The 21613-nt window shown below is 39.7% G+C and overlaps 1 protein-coding gene across 2 annotated transcripts in view; it reads left to right on the top strand.

Annotated features, from left to right (window-relative positions):
• Positions 1-14870, top strand: part of KCNN2 (potassium calcium-activated channel subfamily N member 2) — a 482890-nt gene extending 468020 nt beyond the window's left edge. For both annotated transcript variants that reach the window (XM_061158525.1, XM_061158526.1), the window contains exons 9-11: positions 4579-4706; positions 10922-10991; positions 14321-14870. In XM_061158525.1, the coding sequence (XP_061014508.1) occupies positions 4579-4706; positions 10922-10991; positions 14321-14608 (486 nt within the window). In that variant the 3' untranslated portion in view covers positions 14609-14870. The remainder of the gene's footprint in view (positions 1-4578; positions 4707-10921; positions 10992-14320) is intronic.
• The last annotated feature ends 6743 nt before the right edge of the window (positions 14871-21613 follow it).

The following is a 21613-nucleotide window of genomic DNA, read 5'->3' as shown; positions in this document are numbered from 1 at the left end:
AAAAGTTCATTTGGGTTTTTCCATAACATCTTACAGAAAAACCTGAACTAACTTTTTGGCCACCCCAATACTTTTAGTAGTATAAATTTCTTTGTTGTTGTTGTTCAGCCATTGAGTTGTGCCCGACTCTGTGCAACCCCATGGACTGCAGCATGCCAGGCCTCCCTGTCCTTCACTGTCTCTGTCCATTGAGTCGGTGATGCCATCCAACCATCTCATCCTCTGTCATCCCCTTCTCCTGCCATCAGTCTTTCCCAGCATCAGGGTCTTTTCCAGTGAGTTGGCTCTTCATATTAGGTGGCCAAAGTATTGGAGCTTCAGCATCAGTCCTTCCAATGAGTATTCAGGGTTGATTTCCTTTAGGATGGGCTGGTTGGATCTCCTTGCTGTCCAAGCAACTCTCAAGAGTCTTCTCCAACACCACAGTTCAAAAGCATCAATTGTTTGGCATTCAGTCTTCTTCATGGTCCAGCTCTCACATCCATACATGACTACTGGAAAAACCATAGCTTTGACTATACAGACCTTTGTCAGCGAAGTGATGTCTCTGATTTTTAATGTGCTGCCTAGGTTTGTCACAGCTTTCCTTCCAAGGAGCAGGTGTCTTGTCACAACTCTCAACTATAAGCCACCCCAACTCCCCTCCAGTCAGTCCTCTACCATCCCAAAGAACCTTTTAAAATACATTAAAGATGAGCATTGGATCACTTTTGAAAAATTTCTGGGCTTAACCAATTTGGCATTTGCTCTTTGTAGATGAGAATCCAAACCAAAATCAGTTGCTATGTTCTGTTGCAAACACTCCTATGTTCAACTGCCATGTTTTTTCTCAGTACTGCTTACCCACTTTTCTAGCTGCCTCGCCAGTCTGTGTTCTAGGTTCTTATTCTGTGTCTTGAGCTGAAAAAACCAGGAAGGGAGGATATACCAGATCCCTTACCAGTCTTCCAGGCAGTATAGCTGCTCAGAGAGCTGAGACCTCCAGTAAACAGCCCTTCTCCTTGCTAAGTGGGAAAAGGCCTGTCCTAACCCCGGGCAGTACTGGTCACTTCCCTCTCCACTCTTTAAAAACAAGGTCATCCTACAAAGCTGAAGTCATCAAAACAGAAATATAGATCAATGGATCAGGATAGAAGGCCCAGAAATAAACCCACACCCCTGTGGTCAGTTAATCTATGACAAAGGAAGCAAGACTTTACAATGGAGAAAAGACAGACTCTTCAGTAAGTGGTGCCAGGAAACTGGACAGCTCCATGTGAAAGAACGAAATGATAATATTCTTTAATGAGATTTACAAAGAGCTCATATGGCTCTATATCAAAAACGAACAATCAAACCAAAAAAATGAGCCAAAGACCTAAATAGATATTTTCCATAGAAGACATACAGATGACCAAGATAAACATGAAAAGACACTTGACATCACTAAGTATTAGAGAAATGGAAATCAAAACTACAATGAGGTGTCATCTCACACCAGTCAGAATGGCCATCATCAAAGAGTCTACAAACAATACATGCTAGAGAGAGTGCGCAGAAAAGGAAACCCTTCCGCACTGTTGATGGGAAAGTAAATTGGTACAACCCCTATGGAGAGCAGTATGGAAGCTCCTTTCAAAACTAAAAACAGAGCTCCCTTAGATCCAGCAATTCCTCTCCTGGTTTTGTATCCAAAGATAACCATGATTCGAAAGGATATGTGCACCCAGTGTTCATTGTTTACAATTGCCAAGATGTGGAAGCAACCTCAGTGTCCAGCAACAAATGAATGGCTAAAGAAAATGTGGTGCATATATACAATGGGATATTACTCAGCCATAAAAAAGAATGAAATAATGCCATTTGCAGCACCATGAATGGACCTGGAGATTATCATACTAATTGAAGTAAAACAGACAAAGACAAACATCATATGATATTGCTTATATGCAGAATCTAAAAAAAAAAATGACACAAATGAACTTATTTACAAAACAGGAACACACAAAATGAATTTACGGTGATGAGGGAGAAAGGGTGGATGAGGGCAGATAGACTGGGAATTCAGGATTGTCAGGTACACACAGCTGTATTTCAAATAAATAACCAGCCAGGGCCTGCTGTGTAGCACGGGAAATTCTGTTCAATGTTCTATAACAAAATAAATGGGAAAATAATTTGAAAAATAATGGATCCCTGTATGGGTATAACTGAATCACTGTGTTGTGCACCTGTAACTAACACATTATTGTTAATCAACTATACTCCAAATCAGAGAAGGCACTGGCGCCCCACTCCAGTACTCTTGCCTGGAAAATCCCATGGACAGAGGAGCCTGGTAGGCTGCAGTCCATGGGGTCGCGAAGAGTCAGACACGACTGAGCAACTTCACTTTCACTTTTCACTTTCATGCATTGGAGAAGGAAATGGCAACCCACTCCAGTGTTCTTGCCTGGAGAATCCCAAGGATGAGGGAGCCTGGTGGGCTGCCATCTATGGGGTTGCACAGAGTCGGACACAACTGAAGTGACTTAGCAGCAGCAGCAGCCAAATAAAAATTAAACAAAAGCTGGGTCCTCCAACCTGAGCAATTTACACTATATTCAGTTTCTTACCTTTACAAAGGATGTCAATGCCAGATGGAAGAGCCTTCTGAACAGACTCCTACCTCTGTGAGGAAGAGAAATGTGTTTGCATAAGAGTGAGGATCCAAGCACTAACTGGAGCACCTTTTCACTTCACTGTGGGTGGTGGTGATGTCACTTACATGCACTGCAGCATGCTTCAGTCATTTTTCTGTTGGTTGCAGACTGTTCCCTGTGCAGAGTCTAATGAATATCCAAAGGAAGTCACAACTAAAAGCAGTCTTAAGATACCAGCCATTTTCTTAAAGTGGGTTCTAGCAATACAGTTTCACTCAAAAAGAAAGCATTTCAGCGCTAAGGAAAAGGATTCACCATCAGCCACCAAGGCTGATGCTTTCTCTACTAAAGCAGAAAAACACACATGCCTACTTGGGCCATAGTTTTGGTAAATTATAATACTCTCTCTGATTATAATTCTAAGCTCTGAAAAGTACTGACAATAATTCTCTTTAACCTTTTCATGTTAGAGAAAACTCAAGTTCTACAAGGTTAGCTAACCTCCTTGACCTGATTTGGTTGGTCCAAAGTCAAAGACTTAAAATCTGTTTCTGAAGCCCAACTCATCGTTCAGTCTTTCCCCACGACACTGCCTTTAAAAAAAAAAAAAAAAACGCTTTTTATTTCATATTGCGGTATAGCCTATCAGCAACGTTATGATAATTTCAGGTGGACCAAAGGGACTCAGCCATACATACACATTGTATACGTGTCCGTATACATGTATCCATTCTGCCACAACCCTGCCTCCAGTTCAGGCTGTCACATGACACTGAGCAGAGTTCCCTGTGCTATTTAGTTGGCCCTTGTTGGTTATCCACTTTAAATATTAATGTGTACGTGTCCATCGCACACTCCCTAACTATTCATTCCCCCAGTCTTTTCCCCTGACAACCATAAGTGTGTTCTCTAAAGTCTTTGAGTCTGTTTTATAAATAAGTTCATTTGTATCATGTGTTTTTAGTTCACGTATAAGGGATGTCATATGATACTTCCACTTATCTGTCTGACTTATTTCACTCAGAATGACAAGCTCTAGGCCCACCCATGGTGCTGCAAATGATATTATTTCACCTTTAAAAAGTTGTCTTCCTCCACCCAGTCCCCCTTTAGCCTGCAGTTCTCCTTGTGAGACATCCTTTGTCTACCATTCAAAAGAATTAAATGGATCAGCCGCAGAATAAGTAGCTTATAACAAGCACAGTTGAAAGCTCTGGGTCATCAGTTCTTGTCTTACGAACAAGAAAGAGGACTTGCAGGGGTTTTTAAAGACGAAACAAGAAAGTAAGTGATTGAAGTCTCACTGGGAAGTATTCACACTTTCCATCAGCCGCAATAAGTTTTGGCAGCGTCACTGACATCCTTTGGTTTGTCCTGTCCATGTGAAACACAGTGTATTTAAATTACCAACAAAATCTTGACAACATAGACTCTGTCAGTTGATTAAAGTGTGCTAACAAGCATGCCGTTTGCTGAGTCATGCTGGGAGGCTGGATGACTGGGTCTCCTTGTACATTCAGCAGTGGGAACATGCCCTTCCTGTAGAGCTCAGCCAGAAATGCTGAACAAGCTGCAAAGGACAAGGTTAACCTTGGCCTTCTGGCATCTCACCCTTCTCCAGGGAAATGAAGAACATGGAGAAAGCAATTGCAGTACAAGGTGAAGAAAGCAGTAGCTGCTGCTGCTGCTTTTTTTCTTTAAGTGGTGAATGAAAGGTTCCTCATGGAGGAGGTTAGCCCAAAAAAGAGATCAGTAGCCCCTCTTATTTCTAGGTAAGTGTTCTCAGACAGATATAAGTACTTTTCAAAAGGCACAGATTCAAGAAAACAATTTTGAGTTACTAAGCAGCGCTAGAGCTTACGGTGATCATCAGGCTGAAGAGTAGACCCCCAACCAAGTTGCAAAGGATTCTGCTCTGGAACTGATCACCAGCTGTGTTTGTTTGTTTTCCTAACAGGTGAAAAATGCAGCTGCCAATGTACTCAGGGAAACATGGCTAATTTACAAAAATACAAAGCTAGTAAAAAAGATAGATCATGCAAAAGTCAGAAAACATCAACGGAAATTCTTGCAAGCTATTCATCAGTAAGTACCATTCTTCACTTTCATTCTGCATTGGTATCTCTGGGTTTTAATTCTTGTACCTGCTTATTCTTCTTTCATGAGGGAGGGAAAAAGAGAACATTATCATGTTTGTTCCCAGAGGGCATTATTTGGCATTTTAATAATTCCATAAATTTTCTTAGAATTTCATTTGTCAGTTCATTTTATGATGAAAAATTATTTATTATTGGGAGAATAGCCACATAATATATTAATTAAAGTGTCTATTCAGTTTCTTTTTTTTTTTAAATAAAAGGAATAATTTCAGTTAAAATCTTAATTTTACATTTATTTATTCATATAGTTTGCTCTAAGATGTTTAGTTTGTATCTAGTACAAAACTTGGAAAGAAATTTAACATTTTATGACCTACTTGGATTTTTTTTAACATACTGCCAAACATCTTTATATGAAGGTAATACATGTAGTTGATTTAATACTTGAATTTTTAAATTAGTTTTTAATCAGGATTTGGGGGATTTTCTATATGCTATATGTTCATTATTGATTTTAGAGTTCCTATAGGCCTTGCACTCTTTCGTCTTTATTCAGACTTTATCCAAGCCACAGTTACTCAATTTAAGTCATTCATACCATTTTATTGTTATACCATCATAGGCTTTAAAGCAAACATCTCTATCTAGTAAGTTTCCATGATAATTTGAAAGCACCAGGTCTTTCTCCCCCCAGGCTGGCAGCATCATTACCGTAAGTACATCATGTGGGTGTCAGCTGTGATGTCATGCAGCCTTGCTCTTAATGCCATTTCTATATGGAGAAGGGCAGACGCATCACATTGATGGGTCAGAAAACTGACTTTTCTCATGCAGCCTACCAGGGTAATCATGGAAAGGTAGGTAAATACTAGGTGTCCAGATTAGAGAGTGAGATGTGTTTTCTCAGAGCTAATTAGCGCAGCAGACAGGAAGTTCTGAGGTTGAAGTTTTCATTTTACTTATTTAGGTAATTCATATGTATATTACACTTACATTCTGTGGAAAATCACCAAGCATTCATCTTCTACCTTTTCACCTGCCCATCCACTGCCCTTTTTAAAGAGGTAACACTGAAAATGTGGAATGTGTCTATATTTATAGACATACATGTATGTCTATAGAAATTGCTCCCTTCCCTAATGAAAATAAAATCCAAGAACCCAAGCTCTAAAATAGGAGGTTCTGCACACGCAGCCGAGTAGCTGGTCTTCACTGCCGTCTTAGCGATCCACATATATGCTTTCCTCACTGCCACCAGCACCAGAGTGACACTATTTCTGCTTCAGCTCTGTGACTTGACTGGACACACACAACTATGCATTTTCCGCATTACAAAGAGAAGAATGTTAAGAAAGTACTCTTTCCAAATCTGGGGAAGAGTAAAAGTGAAAGAGAGGAACATTGTATGAGACCCAGCTCAGGAGCCGGAGCTTGCTTCCTAGAGTCATAGCTGCCTTTAAAGCTAGGTACCACACCTGGACTGCTTACCTCCACATCTTGATTTCTTGAAGCTTAGACCTAAGAGAGTAGGTCCCCTGAGGGATGCTAAGCTTTCACCTCCCCCTCAAGAGTCACCTGGTAAACTTTCCTTAGAGTGATCGTTCCTACATGCCCCCCCAAACCAAACAACACAGTAACCTCAGCATTCATACAAGAGGTGCCCATGGTATACTGCGGAGAATTCTTTCTTTGTACTTGGACGTTTCGATGCTAACCTATTTTGTTCGGATCTATTAAAAAGAAAACATACCTTTGTGGTTGTGAGACGATGTAGTGTCCTGGCTGAAAGGATGAGAGGTGACGTGGAATTGAGCCCATGGGTCAGTCTTTGGGTTCAGCAATCACACATCCCATTTCCTCTGGGATTATGTTAGTATCCCTTCCTGCTAGTGTACTGTGTCTTCAGTATATAATGAAATGTGACACTTGCCTTTGATGGCATTGATAAACTTTCATAGAACTGAAACAAATAAACGCTTTGATAGTTTTCCTCATAATTCTGAAGTCATGTATAAGTGGTGGTTATTTATATATTTATATAAGTTTGTCATAGACCTCTTAAGCTCAGAATACATTCACACTCAAAACGTTGGGGGACAACTTAGGGATATTCATTGTAAAATTTTTTCAACTTTGCTGTAGGTTTGAAAATTTCTATAATAAAAAGGCAAAAAAATATTTGGGGAAACTAAGTATAAAAGCTGTTCCTAACCAATTGGTGTATTGCAACAAGACGTGCTGACCTGAGGTAAAGGGTTTCATGGTGTAGGTGTCATGTGTCTTTCAGCATGCTGCCTTTGGGCAGAGGAAGCCACACGTGATTCTTCTGCTTCTTTCAGACATTTCTCATTGTTTCTTCTGTAGCTGTGTGTACTTCTAAAGCAAATGAGCTTCAAGCAACTCAAAGATAAATTGTTTTGTAAACTAGTCTTGGGAGTATGGGGTTTCCTTTGAGGTGGGAGGGTCCTTACAACTTTGTGAAAAGTAGATGGGCTGGGTGGGGCTAGATTATTCTAATTATGCATAATTACCTTTCATTTGAACTTAGTGAGTGAAGTCACAAAGGAAAGCACATAGGGCTCGATTCCTACGGGCATGGCCTTTACTGCCTTCACTGCCCAGCCTCGTCCATCAGTAGCAGGGGAAACTGGATCTTGCCAGTTGAGGGAAAATGTACCCATTCATTTACTAGAGCTCTCCTGGCCTCTGCTCTCCTCTGATTTGTCCTGAGAGCTTTGCAGGAGCTCTGTCCCCTCTACCAGCCTCCTCTGTCTCAGCTGTCCTTCTCTTTCCCAAGCCTCACGGCCTCTATCCCAGACACAGGACTTTCTAGTCTCCGATGGATGCCTAACTCTGCAGGCCTGTGTCCTCTTTTTAGGACCCTGTCTGTCTTTGGGGATCGTCACTTAGTGCATGAAGCATTCTGTTTCTGTAACTTTTACCACTTTCTCTGGTATCAACTTTACAGCTTCTCATTCTTAAGTCTCAGTTAGAGACTCATCAGTTAACATGCACTTGTCTCAAAGTCACAAAATCCAATAATTTCTATAACAGAGAGTGTTAGATTACCCACCTTTCAGAAAACAAGGCTTCCCAATAGCCCCGACTTGGAAAAGATGTACCCCCTCCAAAAAAAGTGTAATCCTGTTCTTTAGAGTAGTATCCATTTAACTATATCCTATTCACACTAGGCAAAAACATCTCCTATTTTACTTGAATGTCACGTTTCAAAGAGGCCAAGATAACTTGATCCAAGTTCTTCCTTCCGAGCTCTAGTTCTGGAGGAAGCTATATGCTTTCAGGTTGGGGAGTACAGTAGCAATGCAGAAGGGTGATGACATAACGGAATAGTGTTTCTCTCTGATCAATATGCCCAAATCCTGCAGAATCTTAACAGGACCTTCCAGCTAACGAATCGAGCCCCCTGTGCACACTGAACACCACTCTGTGTTATTTTGTTCCAGAATATTTTACAGTTTCTTTTCTTTTGTTTTGTCTTTTTATTTCAACAAAATGAAACATAGAGCGCGGAAGTAAGTTGTGTGAGCCGCTCCTTTCAGCATTCGCAGAATTTCCTACCGGCTGCATGCATCCAAGCGGACCCTTTATTGTGAATTTTAGTAGTCTGATTGCTGCTGTGGAAATGTGTTCCGAAATCATGATATTTTCCTGTGATAAGTGAAGTTCACAAGGAAGAAATCAACATATGTTTCTTATTCTTCTTTTTGGGTGGGGGGAGAAATAAAATGCACACCTGCATGTTACCTTTTATTCTGGCAGCTGCAGCTTACATAGGCTTTTTGTACCAATTCTGCTTTACAGGCAGTCTAAGTGGCAACACGGCAAGATGATTTAAGTTCAAGCCTACTCTACATCAGCTTTCCAGATTAGCAGAAAATGAAATGGGCAAAATTCTACTGTCAGAGGCATACTAGAGTTAGCCAAGAGAAGTATGTTGTGTGGAAGGGGGAAGACCCGCCTCAGCCAGGGGCCCAGCACTGGCCCTGCTAGCAGGCTGGCAGAGCTCAGAACTGTGCTGTCCTGACCCGATGCTAGAGACCTCCCATCCGGTGGCCCCAAACTTCGAGTCATTCATGTGCCAACTCTGCTATGACTGCCCTAAATCTGAAAAGAAAGCTTGATATAAATCCCTGTCATAAATGGATTTAAAAATATGTCACTCCCAGCAAGGAGAGAGAGAGAACAGTAAATTGGTTGACAACTAAGCCACTGGTATTGAACTCAAGCCACAAGCTGTTGCCTGCAGAGAGCTCTGAGCTGAGATTCTGCTCCCTCTTAAAAAAAAAAAAAAAACGGGAAGAGCAGGTGTTAGGAGATAAAAACAGGATAAGACTAGCCCGGGAGATTTTTCTTATAATAATTCAAGAATTGGAAGAGAATTGAAGGGAATAACTCTCTCTCCATCTGTTTTAGTGTTCTTTAATGTCTTGCTTGAGTATCACTTAGTCATCTAGAACACCTCCGTTGGTATAAATCCAGCCCTTCAGAAAGAAAATCCCAATCTAACCCTCTTCTTTTCACACACAAAGAAACTGAATGTCAGGTTAGGGCCGAGAAGCATAGAGTCCTTGTCTGACACTGTTATTTTCTCTAACACATTTCTCGAGAATGACCCACACCTGTTTAAAGTTGGTTTGCTTGTGTTTGGGGTTTTTTTTCACTCTTTTTAAAAGGCACACATCAAGAACTGCAACCCTTTTCAGTACTTAGAGAAACATTTCTCAACAACATATTAGATTTAAATATGTGTTTGTAAATTTCTTTTAGACTAAAACATATTCTATTACTATAATAGCATAAACAGGAGCCAGTTAAATTAGTTCCGAGTCTAATAAAGAAACACATAGTCACAATCACAAGATCTGACCTTAACCTGTTTGAGACTGGTAAAGATCGTGTTGGAAGCAGGTGTCACTTAAACGCTCACTGGCAGGAGGAGCTGTCTTTTCACTATGGACAGATTTGGTGGCATATTGAAGATCCATATTTCGGAAAAAAATCACTGAGCATTGTGAACATGTGTTGCAGAAATCTCCCTGGCAGTAAAATCTTGCCCTGTGAATTTTTGTATCCCTTCTAGCCAATTACCTTTCATTTAAATTGGGAAATAATCAAGAATACATTCTCCAGCATTAACACTATACTTTGTAAAATGACTTGTCACCAGAGTAATAAGGTTAGCATGGGTTTTCATGAAGTAGCTCAGAGAGACCTGCTTCTCTTGGAGCATAGCTTTGAATTGTTGACTTAAAGAGCAATAGACTGCCTTTCTCTGGTTGGAAAATCTTAATTTCTTGCTAAGTAATGAGCACTGAATAAATATTTGTTGAAATATTATTGTCACTAAGTTACAGCATAGTAGGTACTCATTCAGAATTTTTTTAGAAAAAAGGTTTTATGACTGTCAATCAGATATACTCAATGTTATTTAAAAGTTTCTAAAAGTAACTTTACGAGTAGAAGAGAGACCATCTGTCAGACACTCTAATTGTCCTGTGACTTTTATCTACAATAAAAAATGAAGGGAAATTCTCCCAAGGAAATGGTCTGGCTTCCCTTCAAATTCAGTGGCAGTGTAAAAGTCAAGTGAAATAAATACAATGAAGAATAAGAGAATTATGTGTTTTGAGTTATCTTGCTGCTGGTTGAATAAAAGTTTTCTTGTTGCTAATGAGAATCTCACTTATCACTGTGTTTCATCAGGTTCAAATACCTAACCCAATCCATTTCAGACTAAACAGGGCTAACACCTGTATCTAGTCACGTAGACATAGGAAGGTGCTCCTGCGCCAACACTGATAAGATCCCAGTTGCTTTGCATATTTCTTCCTATGTCTATTTGTCACGATACTGGGGCTTTAAGGAATGTTTTGGCTTTTCTCATATGGTTAAATCCTTATGAGCCTTTCTCAATTCAACTTTGACTCCCTGGTAAACAGTTGTCCTAAGGACACCTTATCTCTTACTCTCTCTCTCTCCCTTCCTTTTTGCGGTGTTGGGGAAGCATGCTTCTCATTGTACCAGATACATAACCAATTGGGACTTTACCCCCAAATATTCAAGGCATTATCCATGCAGTTATTTGCTCTTGTCAATTTTGTGCATGCTCTTTGGAAGGCTTATGATAGTCGCAGAAAAGGAAAAAAAAAAAAAATTCTGACTTCAGATTCTGTCTTTTAGATTAAGAAGTGTAAAAATGGAGCAGAGGAAACTGAACGACCAAGCAAACACTTTGGTGGACCTGGCAAAGGTGAGCTTGGGGTCTCAGCCCTCGTATTCACACCTGTTGGAACTAATCACGCACAAAAACCAGTAACACTTCAGGAGGCGGCCACCCAAAGTTATTTAACCAGTCAAACCAACAGACCATACTGACATGACAGCCCAACTTAGAAGAATTCGTCTAAAACTCTTGCTTAATGTGTACTTTCCCTCTACACATGTTCAGCCCCATTCTAAAAGCTTTCCTGCTTGCAGGTATTTGGAAGTTCAGTTAGAAATATAAATGTAAATATATGAGATGAAATATAAATATAAATGTATGAGACAATACCTTTGGGATGCTTATATGTGACTTAGTCTCATCCCTGTGAGGGCAGAACCAGGTCTTGGGTTTTACTATGAGGTTCAAGGCTAAATGGGCTTCCCTTCTGGCTCAGCTGGTAAAGAATCCGCCTGCAATGTGAGAGATCTGGGTTCGATCCCTGGGTTGGGACGATCCCCTGGAGAAGGAAAAGGCTACCCATTCCAGTATTCTGGCCTGGAGAATTCCATGGACTGTGTAAACCATGGGGTTGCAAACAGTCAGACAAGACTGAGTGAGTTTCACTTTCAAGGCTAAATAGAACTCAGTAATAAATTTTTTTTTTACCTATTTTAAACAATAGGCTTTCTGTCCTGTTCCATTGATCTATACATCTTCACACTACTTTCTTAAAGTACATTAATAGTCCCCAATTCTTATATCACGATTAGATGTTTTATCTGATTCATTTTGGTTGTTCCTCTCAAGTGAACTACACTTCAAAATATGAATATTTTTCAACAATGACAACATTCCTTTCAATGTTCTAAATTTTAAATGAGGCATTAGAACAGCATTTATGTATGTGTTGGGCCTGTTAACATGAATGCTTTGAAAGAGGCAGTTCTCAGTCAGACCTGTGTTCTGCTGTTTGTTTGCTGTAATAACTATGTCCTTTACAAGGCCCCCATTATATTCTTCAAAAATTATACCTATTTGTCCTAGTCCCATTAATTAAATTCATTTTAGTGTATATCAGTAATACATACTGTATAAATATGTTGGAGTGGAATATTTGATATCTTATAAATAGAAGTGAAGTATTTAGTGACTTATCCCACCGAGTAAGATTTACGTGTATTCATGGCAAATAGATGGGGAAACTATAAAAGTGTCAGACTTTATTTTGGGGGGCTCCAAAATCACTGTAGATGGTGACTGCAGCCATGAAATTAAAAGACACTTACTCCTTGACAGGAAAGTTATGACCAACCTAGACAGCATATTAAAACAAAGACATTACTTTGCCAACAAAGGTCCATCTAGTTAAGGCTATGATTTTTCCAGTAGTCATGTATGGATGTGAGAGTTGGACTATAAAGAAAGCTGAGTGCTGAAGAATTGATGCTTTTGAACTGTGGTGTTGGAGAAGACTCTTGAGAGTCCCTTGGACTGCAAGGAGATCCAACCAGTCCATCCTAACGAAGATCAGTCCTGGGTGTTCATTGGAAGGACTGATGTTGAAGCTGAAACTCCATTACTTTGGCTACCTGATGCGAAGAACTGACTCATTTGAAAAGACCCTGAGGCTAGGAAAGATTGAAGGCGGAAGGAGAAGGGGATGACAGAGGATGAGATGGTTGGATGGCATCACCAACTCAGTGGACATGAGTTTGGGTAAACTCCGGGAGTTGGTGATGGACAGGGAGGCCTGGCGTGCTGCAGTCCATGGGGTCGCAAAGAGTCGGACACAACTGGGCAACTGAACTGAAGTGAACCCCTAGGAGATCATGTATAGTTCATTTAACTATATATATATATATATATATATATATATATATATAGGCAGCACATATATATGAGGCCTGAAGATGTGCTCAACTAATACTTACACCCGTGGTTCTCACTGGGACACACTGTGAACAAAGAAGGAGCAGGTTCTTATTATCGCTCCTAGATTGAATGATAAAAGAAATTGGGTATTTTTATGAAAAAATAAAAGAGGTCACTTGAAAATAATATATATAATATATATCATTTCACTATAATATATGCTATTATATATAATAAATATACTCTTGAAGTAAAATTATCTGTGAGGCAAGATGCTGTGTCTTTCAGTTACTTCTTTAGTGCCATGCTTATTATTATTGCAGGACTGTCCACGAGTTTAGTATTTACTGAATGAGTAGTCTCACATAGTCTCAAGACCGTATGGTAAACATAGAGTTAATGAACTGTCTTCCTGGCCAAACCCAGGAAGGTTTGCCTGTGTTCTGAACAGCAACTTCCTTATTCAGTAAGTTCGTCTATCATCCCTAAGAGGTTGTTAAGCAGGATAAGAGCACGTATTATAGAGGGAAATATGATAGGAGAGCAGGCTTAGCCATAAAGGTCTGAGGCTTGGGAAAGGCTGCAGTGGGCCAAGGTTAACGTCTCCAGCTTTCCTTTCTGTATCAGCCTCTTCCCTGTCTGGTTCTGAGCTGGTCTGCACTGAAGTCCTCTTTCCCTGTCTCTTGTCTCCTATTTCCAGAACTATAACTGGGAGTCAGTTATGAATACCCTCTGATCAGGAAAACCAGTTGGAAAATTCACTAGGACACCGAAAACATTTCCATATTTCAAACCACTTAGTTCTAATTAAGCCATGGCTAACAAGGTAGATTGGTAACGTTAGTGTCTCCTCTAACTTTTATTCTCTTGCTCGTTATCTGTAAAAATTCTATTTGACCCAAAGGAGAGCCTATAATTTGGAACATAAGGCAGCAAAAAGATATTTAGGTATTTTTAATTGCTTTAAGTTACTAAATTACTCAATCAAATCAGTTTGTCCTAAACTTCATTCATATTCCAGTCAAAATGTCTGCTATATTCCAATACCATCTGCACTATCATGTATTTTTCTTTAAAATTGGCTTGTTTTTAACAATCAGCCTTGCCCTAATTAGTATTACATGTTACAAAATGAATTTGACCTGCTAGCTTTTCTAACAGCCCTTAAAGTATATACATAAATATAAAATCAAAACATGTTTGTCTCTCCGCACACCACTTAAAATCCTTGGACATACCACCAGCAATAACTGCACACCATTTTCTGCAACTGGATCACATTAATTCCTAAGATCTTACTTTTCTAAGTCCTGGCATTGAACAGACACACCGAATTTGTTTGGCCAGGTCACATGTTCAGTTAGCTGACACCCCTGTTGCACTCCAAGTTGCCAAGAGGAGACCAGCCCTGAACCTCTGATAGCTGGCTAGTCTGCTTCCAGGGCAAGTGTAATTAAACCTTCGTTCTCTGTCTCTCTGTTCTTCTCAATCCTGTTTTCTAGACTCAGAACATCATGTATGACATGATTTCCGACTTAAATGAAAGAAGTGAAGACTTTGAGAAGAGGATCGTTACCCTGGAAACGAAGTTAGAGACTTTGATCGGTAGCATCCACGCCCTGCCTGGGCTCATAAGCCAAACCATCAGGCAGCAGCAGAGAGACTTCCTCGAGGCTCAGATGGAGAACTATGACAAGCACGTCCCCTACGATGCTGAGCGGTCCCGGTCCTCGTCCAGAAGGCGGCGGTCCTCCTCTACCGCGCCACCAACTTCATCAGAGAGTAGCTAGAAGAGAATCAGTTAACCACAAAATAAGACTTTTTGCCATCATATGGTCAATATTTTAGCTTTTATTGTAAAGCCCCTATGGTTCTAATCAGCGTTATCCGGGTTCTGATGTCAGAATCCTGGGAACCTGAACACTAAGTTTTAGGCCAAAATGAGTGAAAACTCTTTTTTTTTTTCTTTCAGATGCACAGGGAATGCACCTATTATTGCTATATAGATTGTTCCTCCTGTAATTTCACTAACTTTTTATTCATGCACTTCAAACAGACTTTACTACTACATTATATGATATATAATAAAAAAAAGTTAATTTCTGCACATATTTGGTCACTTGACATTTCTAAAAGCTTACTTTTCACATTATTTTCAAGGTAAAATGACTGATTATCATCTAATGCACTTTGATCACTTTTATTTCCAAAAGTATGGCCAGTCAGCAGAAGTCTTTCAATTACTCCATACCTTGTCACTAAGATTTTCTCTCATTATGAAATATTATAGTCAAAACTGTTTGACCCGGCCAGCTTACCATTCTTTGAGTTCACATCTCATTTCTATTTAATTTTGTTTCCAACTTATATGGAAAGTGAGACTGTTACATCAAAACCTATAATATGAACTAGGGACACTGATGCTATCAAGAATTATTTTATTCCTAGTTTACCAGCAAATTTGCTTGAAGAAAGTATCAGGGTACATCACTGTCTATCAGTTAATGGTGCAGAATTTTAGATGTAAACTGCTTATTTCATCTTTCCCCATGGATTTATTATGAGAGGCCCAAGATTCACTCTGCTTGGATTATACACATACATGTTCATATACACGTGTGGTTGCATAGCTCCCAATAGCATAATTAGCATAAATGAGCATAACTCTAGCAAATGGTCGGTCTGTACTCTTGGTCTGTGGGTACTGGGAAGTGAGTGGCGTCTGCTAAATTTCAAAAGTTTTAGCATGCTTGTTTCACGGCTGTTAAGATCAGTTTCTGTGAAAAGGAACACAATATTTATTGGTGCAAATACATCTCTTTCCAGAATTACTCTAAAAGTGCAGTGGGTTTGGAAAAACCACCTTTGAGGTAATAGCAGTTTGGATTTCCCTAACATGGTAGTCTCTAGAGTCTGGGAAGAGCTGGCAGGGGTAACATGATAAAAATAAGACTTCATTTGGACAGCTCTGAAACCAACCCTCTTGGGGTGGCTTACACCTAAAAAAGACTCCTTCATTTTCAGAGAAATCTGCCTTTGCCCTCTTCCCCTTGATTCTACACAACACCCTTTGGTGTCTGCCTTCTGAGACAGCCTCCAAGTGTTTTTCTTAACACAAAACTGGAGCTATACATTCATCAGCTTGCGTAACTCAATGAATAAAATCACTTTCATAACTATTTTCTGTAATTGATGCAAAAATTCCAACGTTTCCATTCAAGATCAAGGACATAAAAGTATGATTACTTCAGAGTGCATGAGAATCACTTACCATTTATTACTTATCCAGAGTGACTGAAAATAAAGCTCTTTCACACACCTTATATATTTCAGTGTAGAATGAAGACAAGGCTTGCAAATAAGTAAAACTATTAAAGTATGACTTATAGGAACAAACTGCTGAGTTAAATGAACTTAATATTCCTACTCCAATAGGATTTTTACTTCATGAATGAAGAAAAGTTTATTTTGGGTAACATACAAAAATACATCAAGTATTTGGTAATAAACACTGGATATAAGGAAGAGAGAAACTGTGAAAAAAATGATTAATTCTTGTGATTCTTGCAGTTAGTTCTTATCTAGTCTACCTCTGTGACTGAAAACCATAACAACAGATAATTAAGCTTAATTATCATTTTACTGGTCAATTAGCACCACCATCCCAGAATACTAGAAGATAAGGGCAAAAATAATATATTGTTCCTCTTTTTGAAGAAGAGAGCAGAGACATGAGTTTTAATTTAGATTTCATTGCCTGGTGTTTATTCACCTGCTGCATTAATTGTCCCTCATGGAGGATGTCATTTAATTCATCTTTTCCTGTTTCTTTATCCAAAGTATATGCATACCAGTCATGATTAAACAACAGTGTATGGTCTTTTGTTTCTGTATTTTAAATAATACCAAATATCCACAATTTGGAAGAGGAGGCGAGAACCCATCTATTGCATAGAATTTGTGGTCAATGATTTGTTGAATGAACATAACTCTACCCGATGTCATCAAGCCTTTCCCCACATGGCACTGAACATGAAGCAAGATCCTCTGAGGAGACCTTAGATAACCAATCTTTGCTGAGCTTTATGACTTGCTTTCTAATGACAACTGAGTGTGTTACACTTCAACCTACCACACCCTAGCCTCTCTTCTCTACAGCCAGTAGCAGAACATACAACCACCACCGATCATTGTGAATTACAATGGCACCACCTTCCTCAATACTTTTCTTCATTTCCCCTACTTATACACAGTGTCATGAGTTAGCCACTAGAAAGAAGATTCCATGCTCTTAAAAAATCATCAACCAAAGTCAACAGGATCTAGAAAATTTTATATGCTTTCTTCCTAATGTCACCTCCACTGGCAACTGTTTTGCCAGAGTCTCTCCATCAAAGCATCTGCAACAGTCAAATAATTCTATTCCAAAACAATATGGAAATTAGGATAAAAATCTGTTGGTTGGGTTGCATTCAAATCTTGAGAGATGGATTGAAGTTTTACAGCTTTGTTTTTCAACTTTGCCCAGCCTTGAGAAGTAGAATGAAAAACTGGAAAGAGGAGGTTAAAAATCAGAATTGGGTTTGGAACTGAATTCTTGCTAGTTCTATGTACTTGAACACCCTTAATCATTCTGAGCCTCCTTTTTCCCATTTTCTCATCTACAAAATGAGTAGAAAAAGACACAGATATCAGCGGAGCTCTGTAAATCCTAGCATCTATCTTAACAAATGATGGTAGGCATTTTTTAATGTTATTTCCAATATAATGCAACAAATATCAAACATCCCATTGCCTATCTTTTTAACTTTTAATACCTCATAGTAGAGGTTATGAATTCTTCCACTCACCTAATTAATTCTTAAAGTTACTGGACTATGGATTCATTTATTGGCTTCCTGATCCTGTAACTCTTTTTTTTAAGTGATCCTAGAATGTGTGTCTGTGTGTGTGTGCTTGCTGAGTTGTGTCTGACTCTTTGCGACCCCATGGACTGTAACCCACCAGGCTCCTTTGCCTATGGAGTTTTCCAGGCAAGAAATAATGGAGTGGGTTGACATTTCCTACTCGGGAGATCTTCCCAACCCAGGGATTCAACCATGTCTCTTGTGTCTCCTTCCTTACAGGCAGATTCTTTACCACTTACACCACCTGGGAATCCCAGTCCTAGAATACCAACAGGTGTGTGTGTGTGTGTGTGTGTGTGTGTGTATATATGCTTTTTGTGGTTCTGTCCTATTCTTTCTTCTTCTTACCTTCCCACAGAATCTCTTCATAAATATTATCCAGAAACGTAGACAGTGCTTGTGCCTTGGGCTTAGGACTTGGAATACTTGATCAGGGGTGTGCTGGTAGGGTCAACCAAGACTTGGACCAAAGCCATGCTTTAGTTCAGGAGCCTAAACATACTTCTCCCTGTCTGTGTAACCCACCCCCCGGCCCCCCTGCCGGAAACAGGGTGTGCATTCTAGCAAAATTGTCAAGTCAATCTATTCAGAGAAAATTATCAAACTGGTTGTTTAACTGATAGTGTCCTGGAAGACGTGAGGCTTGGAGCGTCAAAAGGTATGACATGAGGAGCACTCTGCTTGCTGTCACTATTGTAGGAGGTCCTGATGGGCATGCTGTATTTCAGTTTCCTAGGCCAGGGGACGAAGAGACAAAAGCCCTGGCAGTGATGCTTTCTAAAACTTACTGTATTAAATATGTTACAAGTCAGTGAACCCAGAAATAGAAAACATATCACAGGTATTGCTTATTTCGAGTTGTTAGTAATACTTTGAATTTTTTCCCCCCAGACCTGTCCTTTTCTCCACTTACAGGTTTTCCTCTGACCCAATGTTCTTGGTGTTCCCACATGGTACTGGGGTTGGGGAGCAGCTACAAGAGGAGTTAGAAACTGTGGGACTGCTCATGAACCTCTGGATTGGAGCTTGCTCAGCTTCAGATCCAGATAAAGGCTGAGTGTGAGGGAGGCAGTGGTCTGCAGACTGCAGCAAGTGTAAAGCTGAACAGAGAATTTCCTTCTCTCCCAGCTCCTACTTTCTTAGTAACTTGCCTCCTCTACTCCTTGTTAGGGAAGCAGCTCTGGCCTCTTGCCAGAGCCCAATTATTCAGTTGTCAATTTCCCTGAGGTCACCTACCCTAGCCAAAATAAGAAAAATCTGGAAACAAGATATTTCTTGTTAATCCTAACACCTAAAAAAAATAATAGTAAATATACAAATGTATATTTATAAATATATATATGTATGTGTGTGTATATATATATATATATATATATGTGTGTGTATATATATATATGGGGGACAGTGAAACTTAGTACCTTCATCCAAGGTAAATGAATGGAAATATTTGAGGACTTTCACTCAGGGAAAATGCACATGCACTGTGGGATGTTTTGTGGCTGTGAGTGACAAGGGATTCAAACAGGTCATGGAACAGCCTGGTGGTCACCCATGTCCTGAGGCAAAGGTGCCCACCACCTCTGCTGAAACTGGGCAGTTTCCTGAGTCCTTAGTCACACAGGCCAGCACTGTACATACTTGTGAGACTGTGGCCATCAGCCCTCCTCAGATGGAAGGTGAGAGATGGGATATGACACTGAAATGACGTACCATCAGTATCTTCTGTCAACCCCCAAAGAAATCAACCCTGAATGTTCATAGGAAGGACTGATGCTGAAGCTGAAGCTCCAACACTTTGGCCACCTGATGCGAAGAGCCGGCTCATCAGAAAAGACCCTGATGTTGGGAAAGATTGAGGGCAGAAGGAGAAGGGGATGACAGAGGATGAGATGGCTGGATGGCATCACCACCTCAATGGACATGAGTCTGAGCAAACTCTGAGAGACAGAGAAGGACAAGGAAGCCTGGTATGCTATAGTCCTTGGGGTCGCAAAGAACCAGGCACAGATGAGCAGCTGAACAACAACAACAGTATCTTCACTGTAAAGGAAGAATTGAAAATGCTTTAGGAAGAAGACATTTGGCACAACGCACCACAAAAATCTAACAACCTGTGGTCATAACGTTCCAGTAGTAGTAGTGTTCGTCGCTCAGTCGTGTCCGACTCTTTGTGACCCCGTGGACCATAGCCCACCAGGCTCCTCTGTCCATGGGCTTCTCCAGGCAAGAACACTGGAGTGGGTTGCCATTTCCTCCTCCAGAGGATCTTCCCAACCCAGCGATCGAACCCACGTCTCTTATATCTCCTGCCTTGGCAGGCAGGTTCTTTACCAAACCTACATTATTCTGGGATTTCCCTAGTGGTCCAGTGACTAAGACTCTGCGCTCCAAACGCAGGGGGTCAGGGTCCAACCCCTGGTCAGGGAACTAGATCCCACAGGCTACAGCAAAGACCTCATACTCTGCAACTCAAGATCCCACACGCCACAGCAAAAACCTGGTTCTGCCAAATTAATGAATATTTAAAAAATAAGTCTGCGTTTTTCTGTCTCAAAGCCCACCGTTTTCACCATGCCAATAACCATCCCTTTAAGGAGACTAGAGTAGATGCATCCTGTCTCTTCAGTTTTTGCCCATATCATGTGATTACACGTCACCCATCGCCCCTCTTTCTCATTCATTCTCACTTTCATTCATTTACTGTTAATAAATGCAACTGTTAGGTCAAACATTGATAATTTCGTGGCCTTCTGGAATATAAGCTCAAAGTTAGCCTTTCTCTTGGATAAAATCACAGTGTCCCAGAGAGAAAACTGACAATCCCTCGATAAAGACTTTAAGTGAGTCAATATTTTTATTTTTGAGTTTGCAGGGGAAATAATATCCACTGTGGGGAAAGGTTGAAATTCCTTAAATACAACTGCAATGGGCCACTTTTCATTTTCTTTCTTTCTTTAAAAGCTTAATGTTAATACTACTTGTATATGTTCTAAAATAAGTCCAGGGAGTTTGGGGATTATAATTCACTTAACAGAGAACACTGACAACAAAGGTGTTATTGCTCTTAAATCAGGTTGCAGTGGGGAAAAAAAAGCTAAAAAAAAAAATAATAATTTCTAGCAATTGGTCTATAGCTGCAGTGTGGAGTCCTTTATATCTTTGTGAGATTCCTGTTCCTGCTTTTTTCTACAAATAGTCACATTAATAGGATATCTTTTTGGTATCAATAATAAAGAGAATCTAAAAATTGGTTAAAAATCAGTATTTTTTTTAATTTGAAGGTTAAATATTTAAAGGAAGAACCTTTGCAAAAGTATTTAATGAAAACTTGTTTATAAAAAGGAGAAAAAAGTATAACATGGGTCTTCATTCTTGACCTTGATGATTAGAAAACTGTACATTAAAATGATTTTGGAAGAAACAAAAAAAAACCAGCAAGAAAGCACAAAAAGGAGAAAACACAAGGCAAGGAGTCCAGAGTAAAGAATAACACGAAGCCTGACAAGTAACAGTGGTTTAATTTACACTCTTCAAGGATAGAGAGTCTAAGATTGAGTTCAACATGAAATGCATCTATATGCTTTTTCGAAAGGACATAAAATTATAGAAAAAACGTTACAACCCAAATTACAGGGGATAATTTAGTTTAGTGCAAACAACCAAAAACGGTGATGGCAACATTCATTTCAGACTAATGGAATTGAAGAGAAACAATATGAAATCACAAAAGGATGGTCATGTTAAATTGATCCTTGAAGAGAAAGCTGACATGAATTGTGTGCACTAAAGAGTAATGCATATGAAGCAAACCTACCAGAAATAAAAGGAAAAACAATTGTTGTGGTAGATTTTAAGATCCCTTTCATCCTGGAGAGATCAAATGAACCA

This window comes from Dama dama, chromosome 12, assembly GCF_033118175.1.
Source record: "Dama dama isolate Ldn47 chromosome 12, ASM3311817v1, whole genome shotgun sequence".
Lineage (NCBI taxonomy): Eukaryota > Metazoa > Chordata > Mammalia > Artiodactyla > Cervidae > Dama > Dama dama.
The sequence above is the reverse complement of the archived record's forward strand: the minus strand, read 5'-3'. Positions and strand labels throughout refer to the sequence as shown.